This window comes from Cottoperca gobio, chromosome 16, assembly GCF_900634415.1.
Source record: "Cottoperca gobio chromosome 16, fCotGob3.1, whole genome shotgun sequence".
In the NCBI taxonomy this organism is placed as follows: Eukaryota; Metazoa; Chordata; class Actinopteri; order Perciformes; family Bovichtidae; genus Cottoperca; species Cottoperca gobio.
In genome coordinates this window covers 17281122-17298504 of record NC_041370.1, presented here as the reverse complement: position 1 = coordinate 17298504, position 17383 = coordinate 17281122, and the positions used below count along the sequence as shown (strand labels likewise).

At 40.2% G+C, this 17383-nt stretch overlaps 1 protein-coding gene across 1 annotated transcript in view; it reads left to right on the top strand.

The window, feature by feature from the left end:
• Positions 1-17383, top strand: part of LOC115021174 (CUB and sushi domain-containing protein 3-like) — a 205022-nt gene that overhangs the window by 163284 nt on the left and 24355 nt on the right. The window contains 4 exon segments of the mRNA XM_029451384.1: positions 1356-1538; positions 5777-5953; positions 11116-11298; positions 16526-16699. Of these exon segments, the coding sequence (XP_029307244.1) occupies positions 1356-1538; positions 5777-5953; positions 11116-11298; positions 16526-16699 (717 nt within the window).

Here is a 17383-nt window from a genome sequence, read left to right as displayed (position 1 = left end):
GGAGGGGGTGGTTGGATGGTGTTATGTGCTTTTTTCATTTGTTCTGAGGATGCCCTCAGTAATGCAAAACCAAGAACCATCCTTCCCCCTCGACTCTTTGCTTGCTGTTCATTAGGGATCGTTTCTAACTTCATATCATCCAATCGGGGTTACTCAAGAGTGGCGAAAGGAGATCCAATCACCAGTGGGTGGCTGAAGAAGCTTTGAAATAAACTCAGCTTTAAGCTTTCTGCAATCAATACATTAAAGGTTACATGGATACACATTTATGAAAGAGTGTACATTTTATTTAAAATATTTAAACATTAAAACAATCTGTTTAATAGCAATGTCTCCCCTATTCAAACAAAGGCGGGACAATAACACAGAAACATGTTTCGTTATTTAATGTAGTGCAGAGCAGGCATGTGGTGAATGAAGATACTGTATGTGTCGTCAGGTCCATGGAAAAGAGACAGCTAGCTGGTGCTGATTAACTGGGCTCAGCGGAAGGTTATGTTGCTCCTCCAAAACCTTCTCCAAATACACAGTAGTGCGCAGATTCTAGAGATTATGTTCATTACATCTTAGTTCTGATAGTAAATTAGTTATAATTGCTTTAACATCAGTGTTGGGGGAAAACAATCATGTACCATCCCTTCAATCGTCGCTATACGATCCGATTGCCAAGCCGAAGCCGACTATTAATCACAACATAAAATGTTTCATAGTTATGGCATCACCCTGACTTCATACCTGTCATCTCTCTCATCTCCTATGGCTTTGATGGAGATCATGTCCCGTCTCTTTCACCCATCAGTGACAGCCCTAATGGGGACATGAGAAGAGAATTTACAGGAGATACGGCATCTTTTTTCGTTGTTAATTTATAGATGTGCAAGACAGGTGGTGCAAGACACTGAACGTACTGTATGTTCCTCCACAGAACAAAAGACAGGAGAGATAATTCAGGATAATGAAAATGCATTTGGCTTCAGAGGTCAAACTGTATTCATCATTCCTCATAACCACAGCTGGTTGCCTTTTAATGCTGGCCCTGCTGTTTTTATGGACAGAAAGCTCCTGGTGTCAAAGCAGTGAAAGGTATTGTTCCTCCAGGTTGTTGGCATGGTGACAACTGCTCATTGGTGCATTGTGTGTTTTATAGCTGCTTCCTGGAGGTCTCAAAAGATGTACAGTTTGAGTCTAAGTCCTCTCTGTAGTGTTCCTCTCCTTGACAGGAACACTGCGTTGTAATTCACTGCCATACCAACTTAAGAGGGCCAATCTTTGAACACACACATAGACAGTTAAAGTGGATGGCATCTTCAGGGTCTTGTACTCATTATTACTTGTCTGGTTATCTCCCATTGCAGGCAACTTGGCAGGAACCTGTGGGGATCCTGGCACACCTGCCCATGCCAGCAGGGAGGCAGGCAACTTTAAAGTGCGCAGCAAGGTTCGCTTCACCTGTACCGTGGGACATACACTGTACGGGTCGGCAGAGAGGATCTGCTTCCCCAACGGGACCTGGTCGGGAAGACAGCCGTTCTGCAAACGTAAGGGAAATCTGTCAAATGTCTCTGTGATGTTACAAATGAAAGAGTAGGAGAGGAGTGCATATAGTTGGACTCCTACAAAGAGATATTACACAAATACTTGTCCACACACATAGGCCCACATACACCATGAAACTACGCGATATGGCTCGCAGACAATTTTGAGCTGACATTTTTTAACATGATTAACAAGTAATAAACAATTATATTGTGTCATTTTAAAGTAAAACATTTAGCAGCGGATTTGTTTTTAGTTCTCCACTCTCCTTTCCTCCGCTCTGTCTCTGACTGCACAGCGCACACACTTACACACGTGTGTGTGTGTGTGTGTGTGTGTGTAGGGGGCGGAGCCCTGCCCTTCGTGAAACAGCTGAGGAGAAACTGTGCAAAGCAAGCAGTAGACCGGGGGGTCAAACTCATTCACAGAGAGGGCCAACATTAAAAACTGGGACTAGGTCGAGGGCCAAACACGGTCCACATTTATTGAACAGGATACACATAAAGTGCAAAAAGATATGGAACATATTTAAGTCAACTGCAAACGGATTGCTGAGCAGTTCAATTAAAATATCTGAGCAGCAAAGTCGGCAAATGGTCTCAGTTGATCAGCAGAATGCTGTCGGGAACACAGCGGTGGAGATGTTTGTCAGTGTTTGGAAACCAAAGTTTCCTTCTGCATCAGAGTCTCTCACAGGCAGCTTGGCATCATACATGTCCGTGATCACACGGCCCTGAAGCTGCAGGTTTAACAGTGAGATGCTTCGTTATGTCAAACAGACAAACAGTCCAGCTCACATCGTCCCAGAGATCTGTGGTGTGTTTCCCTTTGCTTTCCAAAAACTTTCATTTCATTCACACATTTAGATTCTTCCTCAAATGTCTTTTCCCGTGGTTGTGCCATGCATTGATTTAATTACCATAACTGCCAGTTATGACAGACATGATATTTTCTTGCGGGCCGGATATAATAATAATAATAATAATAATAATAATAATAATAATAATAAATTGTATTTGTAAAGCGCCTTTCAAAGCTAAAAGCAATCTCAAGGCGCTAAAATGCAGGACAACAAAAACAACACCAACAACAACAGACATAAGAGGTTAAATAGGTCATAATTGCCTTGAGTTTGACACCCGTGCAGTAAACACTGAAATATGAGATAAATAACGTAAGCGTTTAGTTTATTTAATAAAAGAGCACCTGTTCAATGCAACACGGATACCGCTATTAGTACTCGGAGACGTGTTATTCTTAAAAAATGCACGCATAAAGTTGCGTTCAAATTGATTAAATATATGGCAAATACATAAACAAATAATTGGCTTTTATGGCTCTCCCAGCCAAAAAGGTTCCCGACCCCTGCACTAGGGTAAGGGAGCAGACCTCACAACTTTGTTGTACTGACTCAAAAGTACCCATAGCACTTTCAAATACCAAAAGCTGGCATTAAAGGCTTGGTCAGATTCCTAGTCTTTTTGACACATTCTTTGATCAAATATTTAATATTTCAAACCTAATATAGAATATTTTTTATGTTTATATAATTTAACTTAGGAAAAGTTCTTGCACAACTGTTCAATTACAAACTGGGGGCATATAGTTTGAATGGCATGAGCCGTCACGGTGAGGTGAAGGTGAGGACCCAAATGCAGTACACTGGACAAGGTTCTAACTAAAAGAGAGCTTTATTTTATTAAAAGCTAGTAAAATATACAAAGTAACAAAAACCAATCAGGGGACGAGCAGAACACGAACAGGCAGATAACAGACACGTAACATGAACAACAATCCGACAAAGAACACTGAGACAGACAGGGATATATACACAGACACTAAATGAGGGAACGAGACACACCTGAGGAGAAAGGCAGAAAACACAAGGGCAGGAAGTAATACCAGACATGACACAAGGGGAAGGGAACATTTCAAAATAAAACAGGAAACAGAAACCAAGATCGTAACATGAGCATTTACCTGGCAAGGAACATAATACGCTATTATGTTGACGCTGTTGAATTTGATACGTTTGCTTATTTAGCTTAATTAATTTTCTATACTCTTCAAAATACGTTATCAAAAAAGTTTTGGTTTTGTACTGAAACTTCATCAGTTGTAAACGTTGTATGCAACACATTGGCAGCATGCAAGCATGAATGTGCATGGAGTGTACAGACAGGTGCTCATGTGCATCCACACCTACAGACACAAATGATTGCAAAAGCTAACAAACACAGCACTGCACCAGATGGATAAGTATCTCTCTGCTGCAGTCTGGTATTTCCTGCCAGCACATGATGCTGTGACTAGCTTCCAGATTGCACCCAAAAAAATTCATTAATTCTAGACACCTAAAGCTAAGTTCTTTTTGGATTGTGATAAATGAATCATCTTGGATTTTGAAGATATTAGTTCACAGAACGGCAGCTCTACTTCTTGCATAAATTACCCCAAGGGGTCAACCGGATATTGAGGCAAATATTTGACTGGTTCTGCTCTCTCTACTTACTGTCCCCCTGGTTGCCACAGTGTCATTTTTATTATGATAGGCAAATGAGCAGGCTCTTTGAACTGCTCTCTGTATATTTCCCTTTAGTTAACTTCTCTTGTTTCTCCCTCTTTTACTCTCTCTCTCTCTCTCTCTCTGTCCTTCATTACCCCTGATGTCAGCCTTTTTGTCTTTGATTTCTCTCCGTCTTAATCTTGTTGTCTGGTTGTCTCTCCGTCCCTGTCCACTCCTCCATCTGTCCCTCCTACCTGTCTCTCTATCTCTCTCTATTGGTCAGCCTTACCCTCCCTTCCCTTCTTTTACCCCACGTTTCTCTTCTACTACCTTTTTATCTCTCCATCTCGCCGCTGAACTACTGATTTAAAGATTGTTTTAGCCATCCCTCCACCTCGGGAGGGAGGGGGCAGGAATTCACTAGAGCCTGAATGAGTTTCGGTGCTGTCTGTCTGTGATCTAAAGCCCTGTCTACTGTTAAAGCCCATCCATCCGTTATCCACAGCCTTTCACAGTCTCTGGAAAACAGTCACTGTGGAGTTTAATGTCCATCTCACAATACCATCAAGGTCTGTTCTGTGTGTCTGTCATCATGTCTGTCTTGAATTATTAAGAACGGAGCCAAAGAGTGTGTGTGAGTGTGTGTGTGTGTGCGTGTGTGCTTTTACAGTACAGTAATGTGAGCATGATGGCACCTGGCGGGCTTTGGGAGGTGCCTGAGTGATGTTTGCACCTTGATGAGTTTCGGTGTGTGTTCACATGTGATAATTGAGAAATCACCAAAGCGCACCTACACGTCTGTCTCCTACAACGATCACTATTTCAGATTTTCCAGGCAATTAGATGATTGAGAGAGCAAATCTGTTTTGTAATTAGACATGATTTGGAGCTGAAGAAAAACACACGAAACTAACTCCTTTCTCTTCAGGGATACATTTAGTTTGGCGTGTTCTAGAATACCTTAGTGGAAAAAACCCAACCCTTCAGTTCACTACAAAAAGTGTATTTTTTCTTCCCCAGTGTACATCTAAAGTAGCACTTTGCATGAAATTCTGAGTTCAATGTGTGCTTTAGATTCTCAGAAGTGATATTTCATCATTCTAAATCTGTTTATTATTTAGTTTAATTTGGAAACTAAAAGCTCTGTTATTGTTGGACCACAGCTGCCAATTTTCACATTATTCCCACGGTCCTCTTCTTGTCTTTAGACAGCACTAAATAGCATCACCGTGGACGTACGATGGGACATGACAAACAAACTGCACTTTATTTACTGAAGAACCATTAATAGAGTGATGGGGATTTGTGTTACACTAACACCTACCACTAAGGGTTATTTACTGGTTTGGCTCACAGCTTCTTTGAAAGAAAAAGACAAATGCTTCTTCGCATCTCCTGATGTGATGCGCAAGCTTTTTATTCTAAGATTTCTATATACCCTTTTCAGACTGTTCCACTTGAGTGCTAATCGGACTGATTCAAGAAACTACGAATATTATATCAGGTCAAAAGCAAAACAGCAGTTATTTTATGAATAAATATTACTATTAACACAATATTGAAGGAATTTATATTTCACGGCCCTTTAATCACCTTGAGACCTTCAGAAGATCTTGCTGCCACCTTGGGGGGTTCTCAGCCCACGAATTGAATCACTGATATGGAAAATAGAAAAGCCATTACTATTTTACACCTCTGACCTTGACCTCCTCTCTTTTCTCCCCTGTGTTGCAGCGGTACAGTGTGGGAACCCAACCACACCTGCTCATGGTTGTATTTCCCGTGTGGATGGCACAACCTTCTCCCACTCCATGGTGTATTCTTGTATGGAGGGTTATTTCCTCGCTGGCTCGCCCACACGTCAGTGTCTGGCAAATGGCACGTGGTCTGGGATGGCTCCTAACTGCACAAGTGAGTTTTATATGCACCGAATACCAAGAGCGCAACTAAGCACAATTCAGTGTTTCTTGGTTAATCACATTTAGAGGGAAAACCATCTAAAGATCGGACGAGGAAGACATGCACTCTGTTTGGTTTATGGTAGTGAGTCACTGCTGACCAATTACTTATGTCCACGTATGTCAGTCACAATTAATGTCTACTTTGATGCTGTATATGCCTAAATTTCCCTCGGGATTAATAAAATCTATCTATAAACAAATTAAACATGTCATTTATACTGTTAAGCAGATAAAGAATTAAGAAAGTACTGAAGATGATTTCGCTCTCTATTTCTGCCAAAAGGAGGCCCTCTGAATGATCCACAGTGGTGCTAAAATAGGGTATAAGATTTCAAATAGCACATAAATCTCTTTGAGCCTTCGCTCCCTGCAAAGCCTCAGAACTGTCAAGCAGTTTTTTATTGTCTGGATCTCAGCAAATGAGCCTTGCAGTAATTAAGAAGTATGCCAATCTATATTCAATTTGCACCAGGGTGACTATCAAACAAAATTACACATTGTTCTTCTCTCTGAAAATCACCATATTCACTCTTCCTCGTTCTTTTTACTTGTTATTGAATCACAAGAAAAGATAAATGGTATGGGCATAATTTTCAATTTGGGAATGAAATGAGTCTCTGGAGAGATACACACAGGGAGGGAGGGAGAAAGAGAGAAAGATTGAATAATAATGATCAAAGATGCAGAAAGGCAGAATAGCTTTCCTGCCTCTTTTGCCCACTTTTAAGCCTGCTCATCACCAAACTTATTATTGCTGTCCTCCTGTATGCTATCACTTCACATTACATTTTAGTGGTCAGTTCAGGGACATCAAAACGCCATCAACATCAACAAGATGCCAAGATTGGCTCAGTGTGCCTTCATTAAGGAGGCAATCATTTTCACGGTTCATGAGTAATCGATCATGGAGGTTACCAGATCAAAGTCACACAACATTCTCAAGGGGAGAGAGAAAAGTTATTATTTTAATTTTTTTCCTAACACTCTTGATGTTTGATAAACGAAATTTAGAGAGCATGTTAGGGAATTAGCAGAAGCGCACTAGGAAAGAGACATGCTCAGTGAACTGTGAAGTAAAGCCATAGAGCACTTCATAAAATAACAGTGCACTGTGCTCATTCAGGAAGGAACTTTCCATGTAACATGCTGCAATCCTGTTGATTTATACTTTTATTTAGTTTTCAGTATTCTCCTCTTCTCCATTCCTTTCCTCTGTCCCATAGTTTAAACAGCAACACTGTCTTTGTGGATGTGGGGTTGGAGGATAAAATGAAATGAAGAGCAAAATCAATTAAATAACCAAAACATTTAAATTCTTTAATTCATAGTGGTTTCTTTGCATCTCAAAAAACTACATTGAAAGTTCAGTTGGTGATGAACAGAGATGTATTTAAATGCAGGTTTTACTGGGCGCAGTATATTACAGTGCATGTAAACTCCTCCTCTTGCTGTAACCTGATTTCTCCCAGTAACCTGTTTTCTGGGAGCACGTCAACTAAATGAAGAAGCTGTATAATTGAGTTGTTGAAGTCAACAGCCTGCAGCTTCTCTGCATTGTGCTTACTGACTGGGGGTTTTCACTCAGACAGACAGACACACGTAAACATTTACAGTCATGTGCACACATACTTTTTCTGTCTCACTTCTACTAAGGCCACTTTTGCACATCCACATGAGATGATTCTCTGATAACGATTGGTATCAGCTGTCTTTCATTTCATGCCAGCTGCTTCTGGCTTATGTTTTGGAGAGACATATGCTTAATCCAAGATAATGTGTTGCAGTGTGATTTTGGTGGCTCAGATTCAAAATGAACTGAAGAACTAGAATGCAGCAAACAAAAACACCTATGTACAGTCACCTAAAAAGGTGCATGCACATAATACTGTACATGCACTACAGCAGTGGTGGGATGTAACTAAGTACATTTACTGAAGTAAAGGACATTTACTAGTAACTAGTAATTAAGAAATACTTGTGACTTTGTATCCACTCTACTACACTACATTTCAGAAGAATAATGTTTTGTATATATTGTATTATATTGTTTTTACTTCAAATATATTTCCTTATAAATGAAACTACCCAACAGTACGTACAAGCTGAAACCATGATTCAAGATTCAATACTTTCAAAAAAAGAAGACCGGTCCAAACACTAAAATAAACATCAGTTGTCCATTTCATGGGGAAATTCTAAAAGCATAGACTTAATGCTTGTACATGTTAAAATGGAACAAAAGTGGCACAAACAACCTTCTTTCAGGGTGTTTATACAATACTTCATTGCCATTTCAACTTGTTCTTGGTGAGCTAACTTAAACAAAGACAAAGAAAGACTAAAATAGTAAAGCCACTCACTCATAAAGCACATATTACATTAAAAAAGTATAAAACAGATAGTTAATATCCATAACCATAAAATCATCATAGAAGCATAAAGCAAATGGGTAAAATAAAACACCACAGACCATAGAGAACACAATAGATAAAACACAAGCACCTGTAGGGAAATTAGCAGCAATATCAAACGACCCACTAGATAAAGTGCTTGAAGTGCATTAAAAACATCTGCTCTACTACACAATTATTTAACCTGCTGAGTGGCCTGCAGTGCTGTTTGTAGTGTTTAGCTTCAGGATATGTGCGGTTCTGAAACCTGGATGTTGTAGTCTTAATGCTTTATTTGTATAATAAGTGTACTTTCTGGAAAAAACAACATTATTGGCCGCTAGATTATACAGATCAACATGATCTATAGTTACATTCATTAGCAAAGCAGAAATGTACCTTCTCATATTGCTGGAATGATGGGTGTGTAAAGCATCTGACTCAAACTGGAAACTGGGATGTAACATGGATGATGTTTCTAAATGGACAGTTTGCTCTTTCTGTAAATTACTATCTGCATGGATAGATACCACTTTAGGTGCAAGCAGGAATTTATGTTCTTGTATGATTTGGGTGAACTGACCCAAAAAAGGAGTTCACTACCCACAAGATCAACACAGTCCAATACATTAGATAAGGCTGACAGGTTTGTGTATTTATTACACACACAATTTACATTAATGGCAGACAGCAGCATAGGTCAAAGTAAAACTAAAACCCCCTTACTCCATTATGAGTCATTGTGTATCAAACATCAAATACATCAGTGGAGACTGTACTGCAGTCCAATCATCTGACACAGATTACAGGGTGCAGGAACCTCTGATGAGGATTTAGTATGGATAAACAGAAAACACATAACAAAGAGCCATACAACCTGTGCCATCCATCAGACATGCATCACGGCCATACAGTTAATCATACATTTCACCAGATGTTCTGCAAGGTACTGTTTAACCTATATGTGTTGTAGTTGTGTGCTTATCTTGAAAATCGATACATCTAAGATTAGACTCATTATGGAAGGAAGCAAAACAAGTACAACCATCAACTGGAGACCTCAGTGTGTGGCAAAGTAAAGACCCCACCTCTTCTCTGTGCTCACAACTAGCACTCTGATGTATCTCGACAAGATACAAAGTTAGTCTTACCCAGCGATGATAAATGTGTCCAAGTGTTGAGGCCCTTGGCAGCAGCTGAGAATATACAAACCAAAATTAATTTAAGAGAGGAGGTGTTAGCGGGGACAGCCATATGCATCAAACTTGCTTCTTACATTAAGGTGAACATGTCAGGAATCATTTTGTAATAAGTGTGCACAAATTAGGGCTGTAAGATTAAACAAGGTCTGGCAACTTACAATTCAGAGATAGCACTAGTTGAAGACCTGACACTCGGCCATCTGTTTAGTTTGGAGAAATTGTGCAATAAAAAGAAGCCAAGAATATGAATGGCATATGAAAAGAAATATCATAACCACAGTGGAGCATTTTAGAAATGTAACCTGTAGATAAAACACTGTTATTACTGTGAGGATTACTATAACAATACAGGCGTCCCTCACACTTGAGGGGAAGAGCACAGCAGATGCTGTGTGATGATGCTTTGATTGCCTGGTCATAGACTAATACGGTTACAGCTGCATCATCAATATCTGTCAATATTTCTTATCTTCACATAACTGAACATCATAATAGGAGCCTTGAAAATCATTGTTTAGTTGTTTGTATTGCCCAGCATATGCACAGGCAATCTAGGCAATCTCATTTGAGAAAATGCTGCACAGAAGCACAGATGTGTCATTGTGGTTACCTTGATAATATTATACACAATGTTCCTCGTGTAATTTGTGTTGCATTTTTGTATGCAAGTGTCCAGTGGCTTCTTTTAAATGCAGAATGAGAAACCATTATATATAAATGTTATTTTCTGAGTTGATAGAATTTATTTATTTTATTAGTCCATGAACGGTTACCATTTTAAAGACCCTTGTTTGTTTAAAGCATTATTGTGCAAATCACTGTAACCATGTGTCATGACAATAGAGCCCCTGCGTCCTGCACTAATACCATATTCACATCACATTTAATGGATTGTAGAGAAGGTTAAAAATACTGTAGTGTGCATTTAACACTATTTGCAACTGTTGAACCATAAAAGAAAAAGGCGATTAACAAAACTGATGACCACCTCACAATTAACCCCTATTTGGTGACTAACTTGCGAGTTTCTCGTAGCTTTAAATTCAATCCGTGGGTCTTCTGAAGGTGCGGTTGCCCCTTCTGATTTGTTTAATGCTGTATTTGGTAAACCATTTTCATTATGCACAGCCTTATTTGGTAACTCAGTTTAAAACTTTGGAACAACATACAGTATGTGGGTGAGAGGATACTTATTAATCACTACCCACCCTTTTTGCCTATAGCATATGAGCAATAATAACATGTCCTGATGGCACAAATGCAAGATTAGGGAACCACCAACCTAGCAAGTAAAGGCTTAAAATAGAAAATCTATGGAGAAAAGCATGCCCTCCACTGTATTGAGAATGCATAGGGATGTGGGTCTGTTACATCACACACTCTGTACTGATAATCTGATGTTTTATTTTTAATATACATAATATTTCATATTGCAATTCAGAATGTTTTCATCACTATTCAGCAACACCATTTAGGATGATTTCTAATACAAGTTCCTTATGTTTGACCACCGATGACAGTGATCGCCTGTGGCGACCCTGGTATTCCAGCCAATGGACTTAGATATGGAGAAGATATCACCGTGGGCCAGAATGTGACGTTCATGTGTCAGCCGGGGTATGTGATGATCGGTGGGGACAGCGCTGTCACCAGGACCTGCACCAACAATGGCACCTGGAGTGGCACCATGCCAGCATGCAAAGGTGGGTACCACCCACAAATGCACACTCGTACACCCTGCATCGTAGACACTTGACAGTCAACCTTGATAACCATCAGAGCGCACTGTAACAACCTTGGCACGCTAGCACACTGTCACGTACGATATAAAGTACATGCTTACACCCTGAGATATATATAATGAGATTAGCAAGCAAGGTGACATAGAAGTTCCCATGTCGTCAGATAGTGTCATATTGTTCACTTCAGTGTGTTGATAATGCAATGCGTAAGGTTGAATTTCTACACTCCCCCTCAAGAATCTATATGCAGTCGCATATATTTGCACAAGTATAAACACCCACATAAACACTTTGAATCTGTTTTTCAAAATGGTGTCCAGTGCATCACTACATTACGAAAGTGCTACTATATTTTAACGAGTCCCCAGATTAAAAGACAGTCAGCTCGCTTTCAGAAAACAAAACGTGTTATACTTTTTTAGAGCCCTTGATCTAGGACAGTGATTTCACCTACACCTGCTTCTAGAGTTGCACCTGTGGCAAGCTAAAACAGAACAGAGCCAAAGCTAAAAGTTCTTCTGACACCTGATGATGTATGGCTAAAGCGTCCTCTTCATCACAACAAGGATCCTTCTATTTGTACTCCAACAGTTAATCATTGGCTTCCTCTCTCTAAAAGTTTGTGTACACACATTCTATGGGCTTGATTAACATCAAAGTTAGAAAATCCACTAAGAGGACTTAGTTGCTTTACGCCCATCAGCACTACATCACTTTATGATTTATGACGCTTGAGTGGAGGCATAGATTAGCATGTCTGCCATTGACACCCAAAAGTAAGCATTGCAGGGAAGATTAACTTGTGCAGCGAACAGTACACCACGAGAGGGAAGAGCCCACAAGGCAAATGATGGCTTATTGTTGCTAAGGAACTGTTCCCAAGTGGCTGTCTCAGTTACAGAGAAGAAAGGGTGGCCTTGTATTTGCCTCTTGAGAAATAGGAGAGGAAAAATGAACTGTGAGAGAAAAAGAGAGAGTTTGACGGACACAGACAAACAGACAAACGCAGCCTTCTTATAAAGGAACCAGGAACTGTAAAAACATGAAGCCTGTTGATCGTTTCTTTGTAAGTAATGGCTGTTGTTGTTTCTAGTTATACTGTATATACATATATAGTGTATAGAATGCTGTTATTGACCAGAAGTAGTCACTTTTTCTTAGCTAAACTCATAGGGTGCTGTGGTTTTAAGCCCTCCTCAGGCTTCCTGTAGTACCTTGCCTAGAAGTTTACAACATCCAAACTGACATTGATTTTTAATATTTCTTGCTTGTTTCATTATTAATGCTCCCTGTTCTATGGTATGTTGAAGCTGTTGGGTGAATCGAAGGTCGCATAACTTACCCAAGGCAGTTGTATTGGAGAGAGAGACGGTGCGCGTGGGTGTACGTGTGCACGCACGTGTGTAAAAGTGTGTAAAGCTCCTAACCTCCGAGCTCTAATCCTTGACAGCTAGCACAACAGCTCAGGCACTCAGCCCTGATGCTGCTACGCTTGATGGGGGTGGTGTGGAGAGGAGCGAAACCCTAGAGCTTAGCCATCTTCATCACACTCTCACCATGCATGCAGACAATCACATGTGGGCATTGAATTACACAAGTGTCTCTCTCATGCACACACAAGCACAGATGCTTGCACACCTTCACGTTTGCTCCCACCACTGCTGCCGCTGCCCGAGTGCTGTCAACTCGTACTGACCTGTATGCATTAGTCAGCCACAGGGTCCGTCACTATCGCTGCCCTTACTTACCATGGGGTGAAAGTTTGATCAGCAAGTGTGTGCTTTGTGTATTTAGTTTTGATTCCTCAGTTTGGATGAGTATAAGGAGTACTACAGATGTTTTATGCTATATTTTCTCCTTGTCGTAACTCTCTTCCTCCCCTTTGGTCTCTTTCTAAGACTATCTAGGACAAAGCAATAGAAGAGCCGCTGGTAATCACAGCTTTTTTTATCATCTCTCTCGCTGACAGCCTACGCAGCAAGAGGTCTTCGAAAAGGACTGAGAATATTTCAATATTTCTTGCATCTGAAGCTGAAAACAATGCCTCTTCCAATAAGATTGGTTGCCTTTTTCTTTTGCATGATTGGGTTCAAGTTGAAGGTGCAGAGGTTCAGGCGGGGTGAGCTGTTTGAAATTGTCATGATGCGCTGCAGGGATATAGACCGATATTCCAGGGAAGGAGGGGTAAAAAGAGAGAGAAGAAAGGGAGTGGGAGAGAGAAGTTGAGGCTAAAAAGAGACAAAGAGGTTTTACGTGTGCCGACTGTGCATAACATACATAATGTGTGTGCGTCAGTGATGGCCATGCTGTTTGTGTGTGGTGTGCATGCACACACTGCCAATGACACATCCTAAGCCTCGCCCGGCAAGGATTCAGTTTGAATCCCAGGTTTGGCGTGTTCAGCTAAGAGGCACTAATGCTGCTTAGAACTACTTAGGAAAAATGGGGACACTCCACTTCCCATTCAGTTCTGCCTGCCACCCATGCCTTTTTTTATTTATCTATTTTTATTTTATTTAAAGTAATTTCTGATGCCATGCTTATGGGATTAGTAGGCCTACTCCTCTAATCAGCGTCATTTGCCTACTTGCTCGTGTGCTCACTCATTCATTCTCCCTCCATCTTTTTCTCTCTCTTTTTCCTTTCTTTCAAACAGACATAGTGTAGGGAGACACACTCACACACCCAATCCAACGTTCTACTTTACAGCATCCAGTCGGGCATTTTAGAGGCGTAATGCAAAATGAAGTGCCTTTTCTTTTTTTTTCTTGGGCTGCAAAGCAACAACATGGAAATCCCAAATTGAAAGTCACTCTTTACTAATTAATTAACGTCAAAGAGGAACAATTTCAAGTTAACTTGTTTCTCCTTGAGAATTTGAGAAAAGGCAATTACATTACCAAATAAAACATTAAAAAACAGATTGCGACGTCAGTATTGTTTTGCCTTTAACTTTTGTTCACTATTCATCATGGCCCAAATATCTTTCCAAATATAGCATACATCTAAAGCATATATAGTGTATACTGCTGCAACATGTCCATATGGAAATCTGTTAGGATCCACTGCCAACCAAGAACAAAAGATGGTTCCACCTTGGAGAGAATGTGTGATATCCCACAGTGGCTTGCTCCACATTTACTGTAAGTTGTTGTGTAGAAAAAGTTTACAAAGCAAGTAAGTTGTCCACCATGTGCCTAACTTATTAACGTGAAACCTACTCATTTTCTAATTTAAACTGTGTTACAGTATGAAACATACCTTGAAACAGCCGATCAAAAGCGTTCTTTATTTTGTATAAATGAAAGGGTTAGAGTTATGTATGAAAGGAAGCCCCGATGTAGCATTGCTAATTTTGCCAGCTGTTTTATATTCAATATTTAGATGTTATGTCCAAATGAGTTGCCTTTATTCTCTCTATGCATCATAGTTTTACTTTGATGAACAATAATTTAGTCTTATTCCTGTGCATGAGCAATAGTTTAGCTGACTTAGTAAAATAGTTTTAACTGTGGATGAACATATATTAAAATGTAAGAAAGCTACCCTAAGTTATTGGAGGTTTGGGAATTGTGCTCTGGAAATGAGAATAAAGTGAATACGCTTGAAGCAGGAAGAAAGGAAGAAGGCAGTCATGGAAGTATCCAGTGGTCCGGGAACTCTGAAATCTGTGCCCCAGGTGGCAGCTTGTCCAACCTGCCCGAGCTCTCTTTCTAATGAGGCCCATGAATGTGGTGGGTGTGGGTGCCTCTATTCATGGTCCTACATATTCAAGAGGTCCACTCTGCTCTCACAAGGCTGCATCTGTATATTTGTGTCATGTATTTGGAAGGTGAATATGACAATGTTGTTTTTCTGCCAAAACCCTAAACCTTAAATTGAGAGTCATGGTGTTAACATGACAGTTTGAGTAACTGGATTTGTAAACTAAACATCTGATCTTGCCAGACAGTTGCGAGGCTTGGCTACAGCCTGACTGAAGTGTTTCGTCATGCGTGAGTATGTCTAAAAGAAACGGAGACTTGGGGAAATGATGGGTGTTGAGGGAGGATAGTAATGGTATAAAACAACTGCTATAATTTATTCACATCACTAAAACCCATATCCCATCTGCGCCCCCATGGGTTCATCTCAAAGTGTATCAGAACAAACTCGAACTTTATTATGCATAAATTTATTACATTTGTTGAACAGAAAGTTTACAGCTTACACAGAGACAAGATGTCCCCTCATTCCTGACAGAAATAATTCAGTAAACAAAAACAGCAGAAGCATCCCACACAGTCAACACACAGACCATTTCTCCGGGCTAAAGATCTCGTTTTCATTCAGTCATAATCCACATTGTGTAGAATGGTGAATTTATGCCACCTCTTTTAGCTCTTAAAATCTCCAGAATAGCACCATAGTTTGAAGCCATAATAAATTTGACACACCGTGTTCATGTTTAACCTGCAGGTAAAAGCTAACCTCCATCCTGTTGTGTCTTAAAAATAAGTAATGCTTATACCCTCTGGGACATTTTATCATTCTGGATATAATGGCAAGATAAAAGCTGTAATAACGACACTTTATTGGATAAAAATGTAATTTATTCCCATGTTTATTACATTTTAATACCACCACCACCCTCACCCACCACCACCACCACCACCACCTCCTCACATTCATATTTTTGACTTGGACATGTCTTGATTCTCAAGTGACCACATTCCCAGAACAGTTATTTTAGGTGGGACTGTTAAAGAGAGCCATAAACGGTACCGTCTATGCTCAGTACCCTGAAACTATCAAGGATTTAAATTGCTCCTTCATCTCCGACTCCTTCATGTTTGCTGTCGACACCCCACTGCTGCTGCAACAACATGCAGCAATTATGGATGCAACCTTTAACCTTAGAAAGGTCTACATGAAAGGTCTTGTGTTATAGAGTTGCAATAATTCAGATTTGAAAATGTCCTCTGACTTTTGCTAGATCTGGTTTCTGTATATTACATTTTTGATTCATTCAAGTCCATCGGCTTTTCCTGCTGTAATTGTTGACTTTTGACATTAGGACCGGAGCTGCTCTGATGTGTCTTCTGCTAGTTTAAGCTGCACAATACTTTTGATCCTGGACTCAAACCTGACTCGATTTTACTCTAATAAGCTTGTCTTGACTGTGCCCGTGTCCTCACTATCCCCACAGTGGTGACGTGTTCTACACCCCCATCCATACCCAACGGCCTCCTGGAGGGCTCAGTGCTGGAGTGGGGTACCAGCGTGAGCTACAGCTGCCTATCTGGCTATGAGCTATCCTTCCCCGCTGTGCTCACCTGCACAGGGAATGGGACCTGGAGTGGAGACCTGCCTCAGTGCTTGCGTGAGTCACCACTTTCTACATTCTTCTTGATAATTATAGAGGTCTCGAGAGGAAGTCTCCTTATATTTAGACTGAAACGTGCTTGTTGACATTCCTGTCCTCTTCTGAAACATGGTTATTTGCACAGTGGGCTAAATTGGATCTTCTTGCTTGATGCCCCTTTTTAAACATTCTCAAGCATGTGAAATCTTGGACTGGTGATTAAAATGTGGCATCCTGTTGCTTTTCCTCTTACTCATTTGTTGATCATGAATTCATAGTAATAAAGGTAAAATATAAAAGTGTCTACCTTACCTTACGTACTGCATTTGACTGTGACATTACCAGCGTTCCCACTGTGCATGGAATCTGTGGAAAACATGGGGTATAATAATCCAGTCAGAGTCCAAACATTAATCTAACTTTACTTGGAGAAGTCGTAACAGGTACATTTCTCAAAGAAGTCTCCTAACAGGGAGATATCTGCATGCTATTTTACAACTCGGCTCACACATTGAGTACGTCGGGGTTCTCTGATGCAATTCCCTTCAACCACTGTGCTGCTTGCCCCTTGTGGAGGTTATCTCAAGTTAATGAAATTAATGAAAGTCATGAATAAGTCATGGAATTTAACATAAGGGCCTAGGTGGAAAAGCAGAATTACGATACAAATATAATAAGACAGTCTTGCAGAGATAATTACTG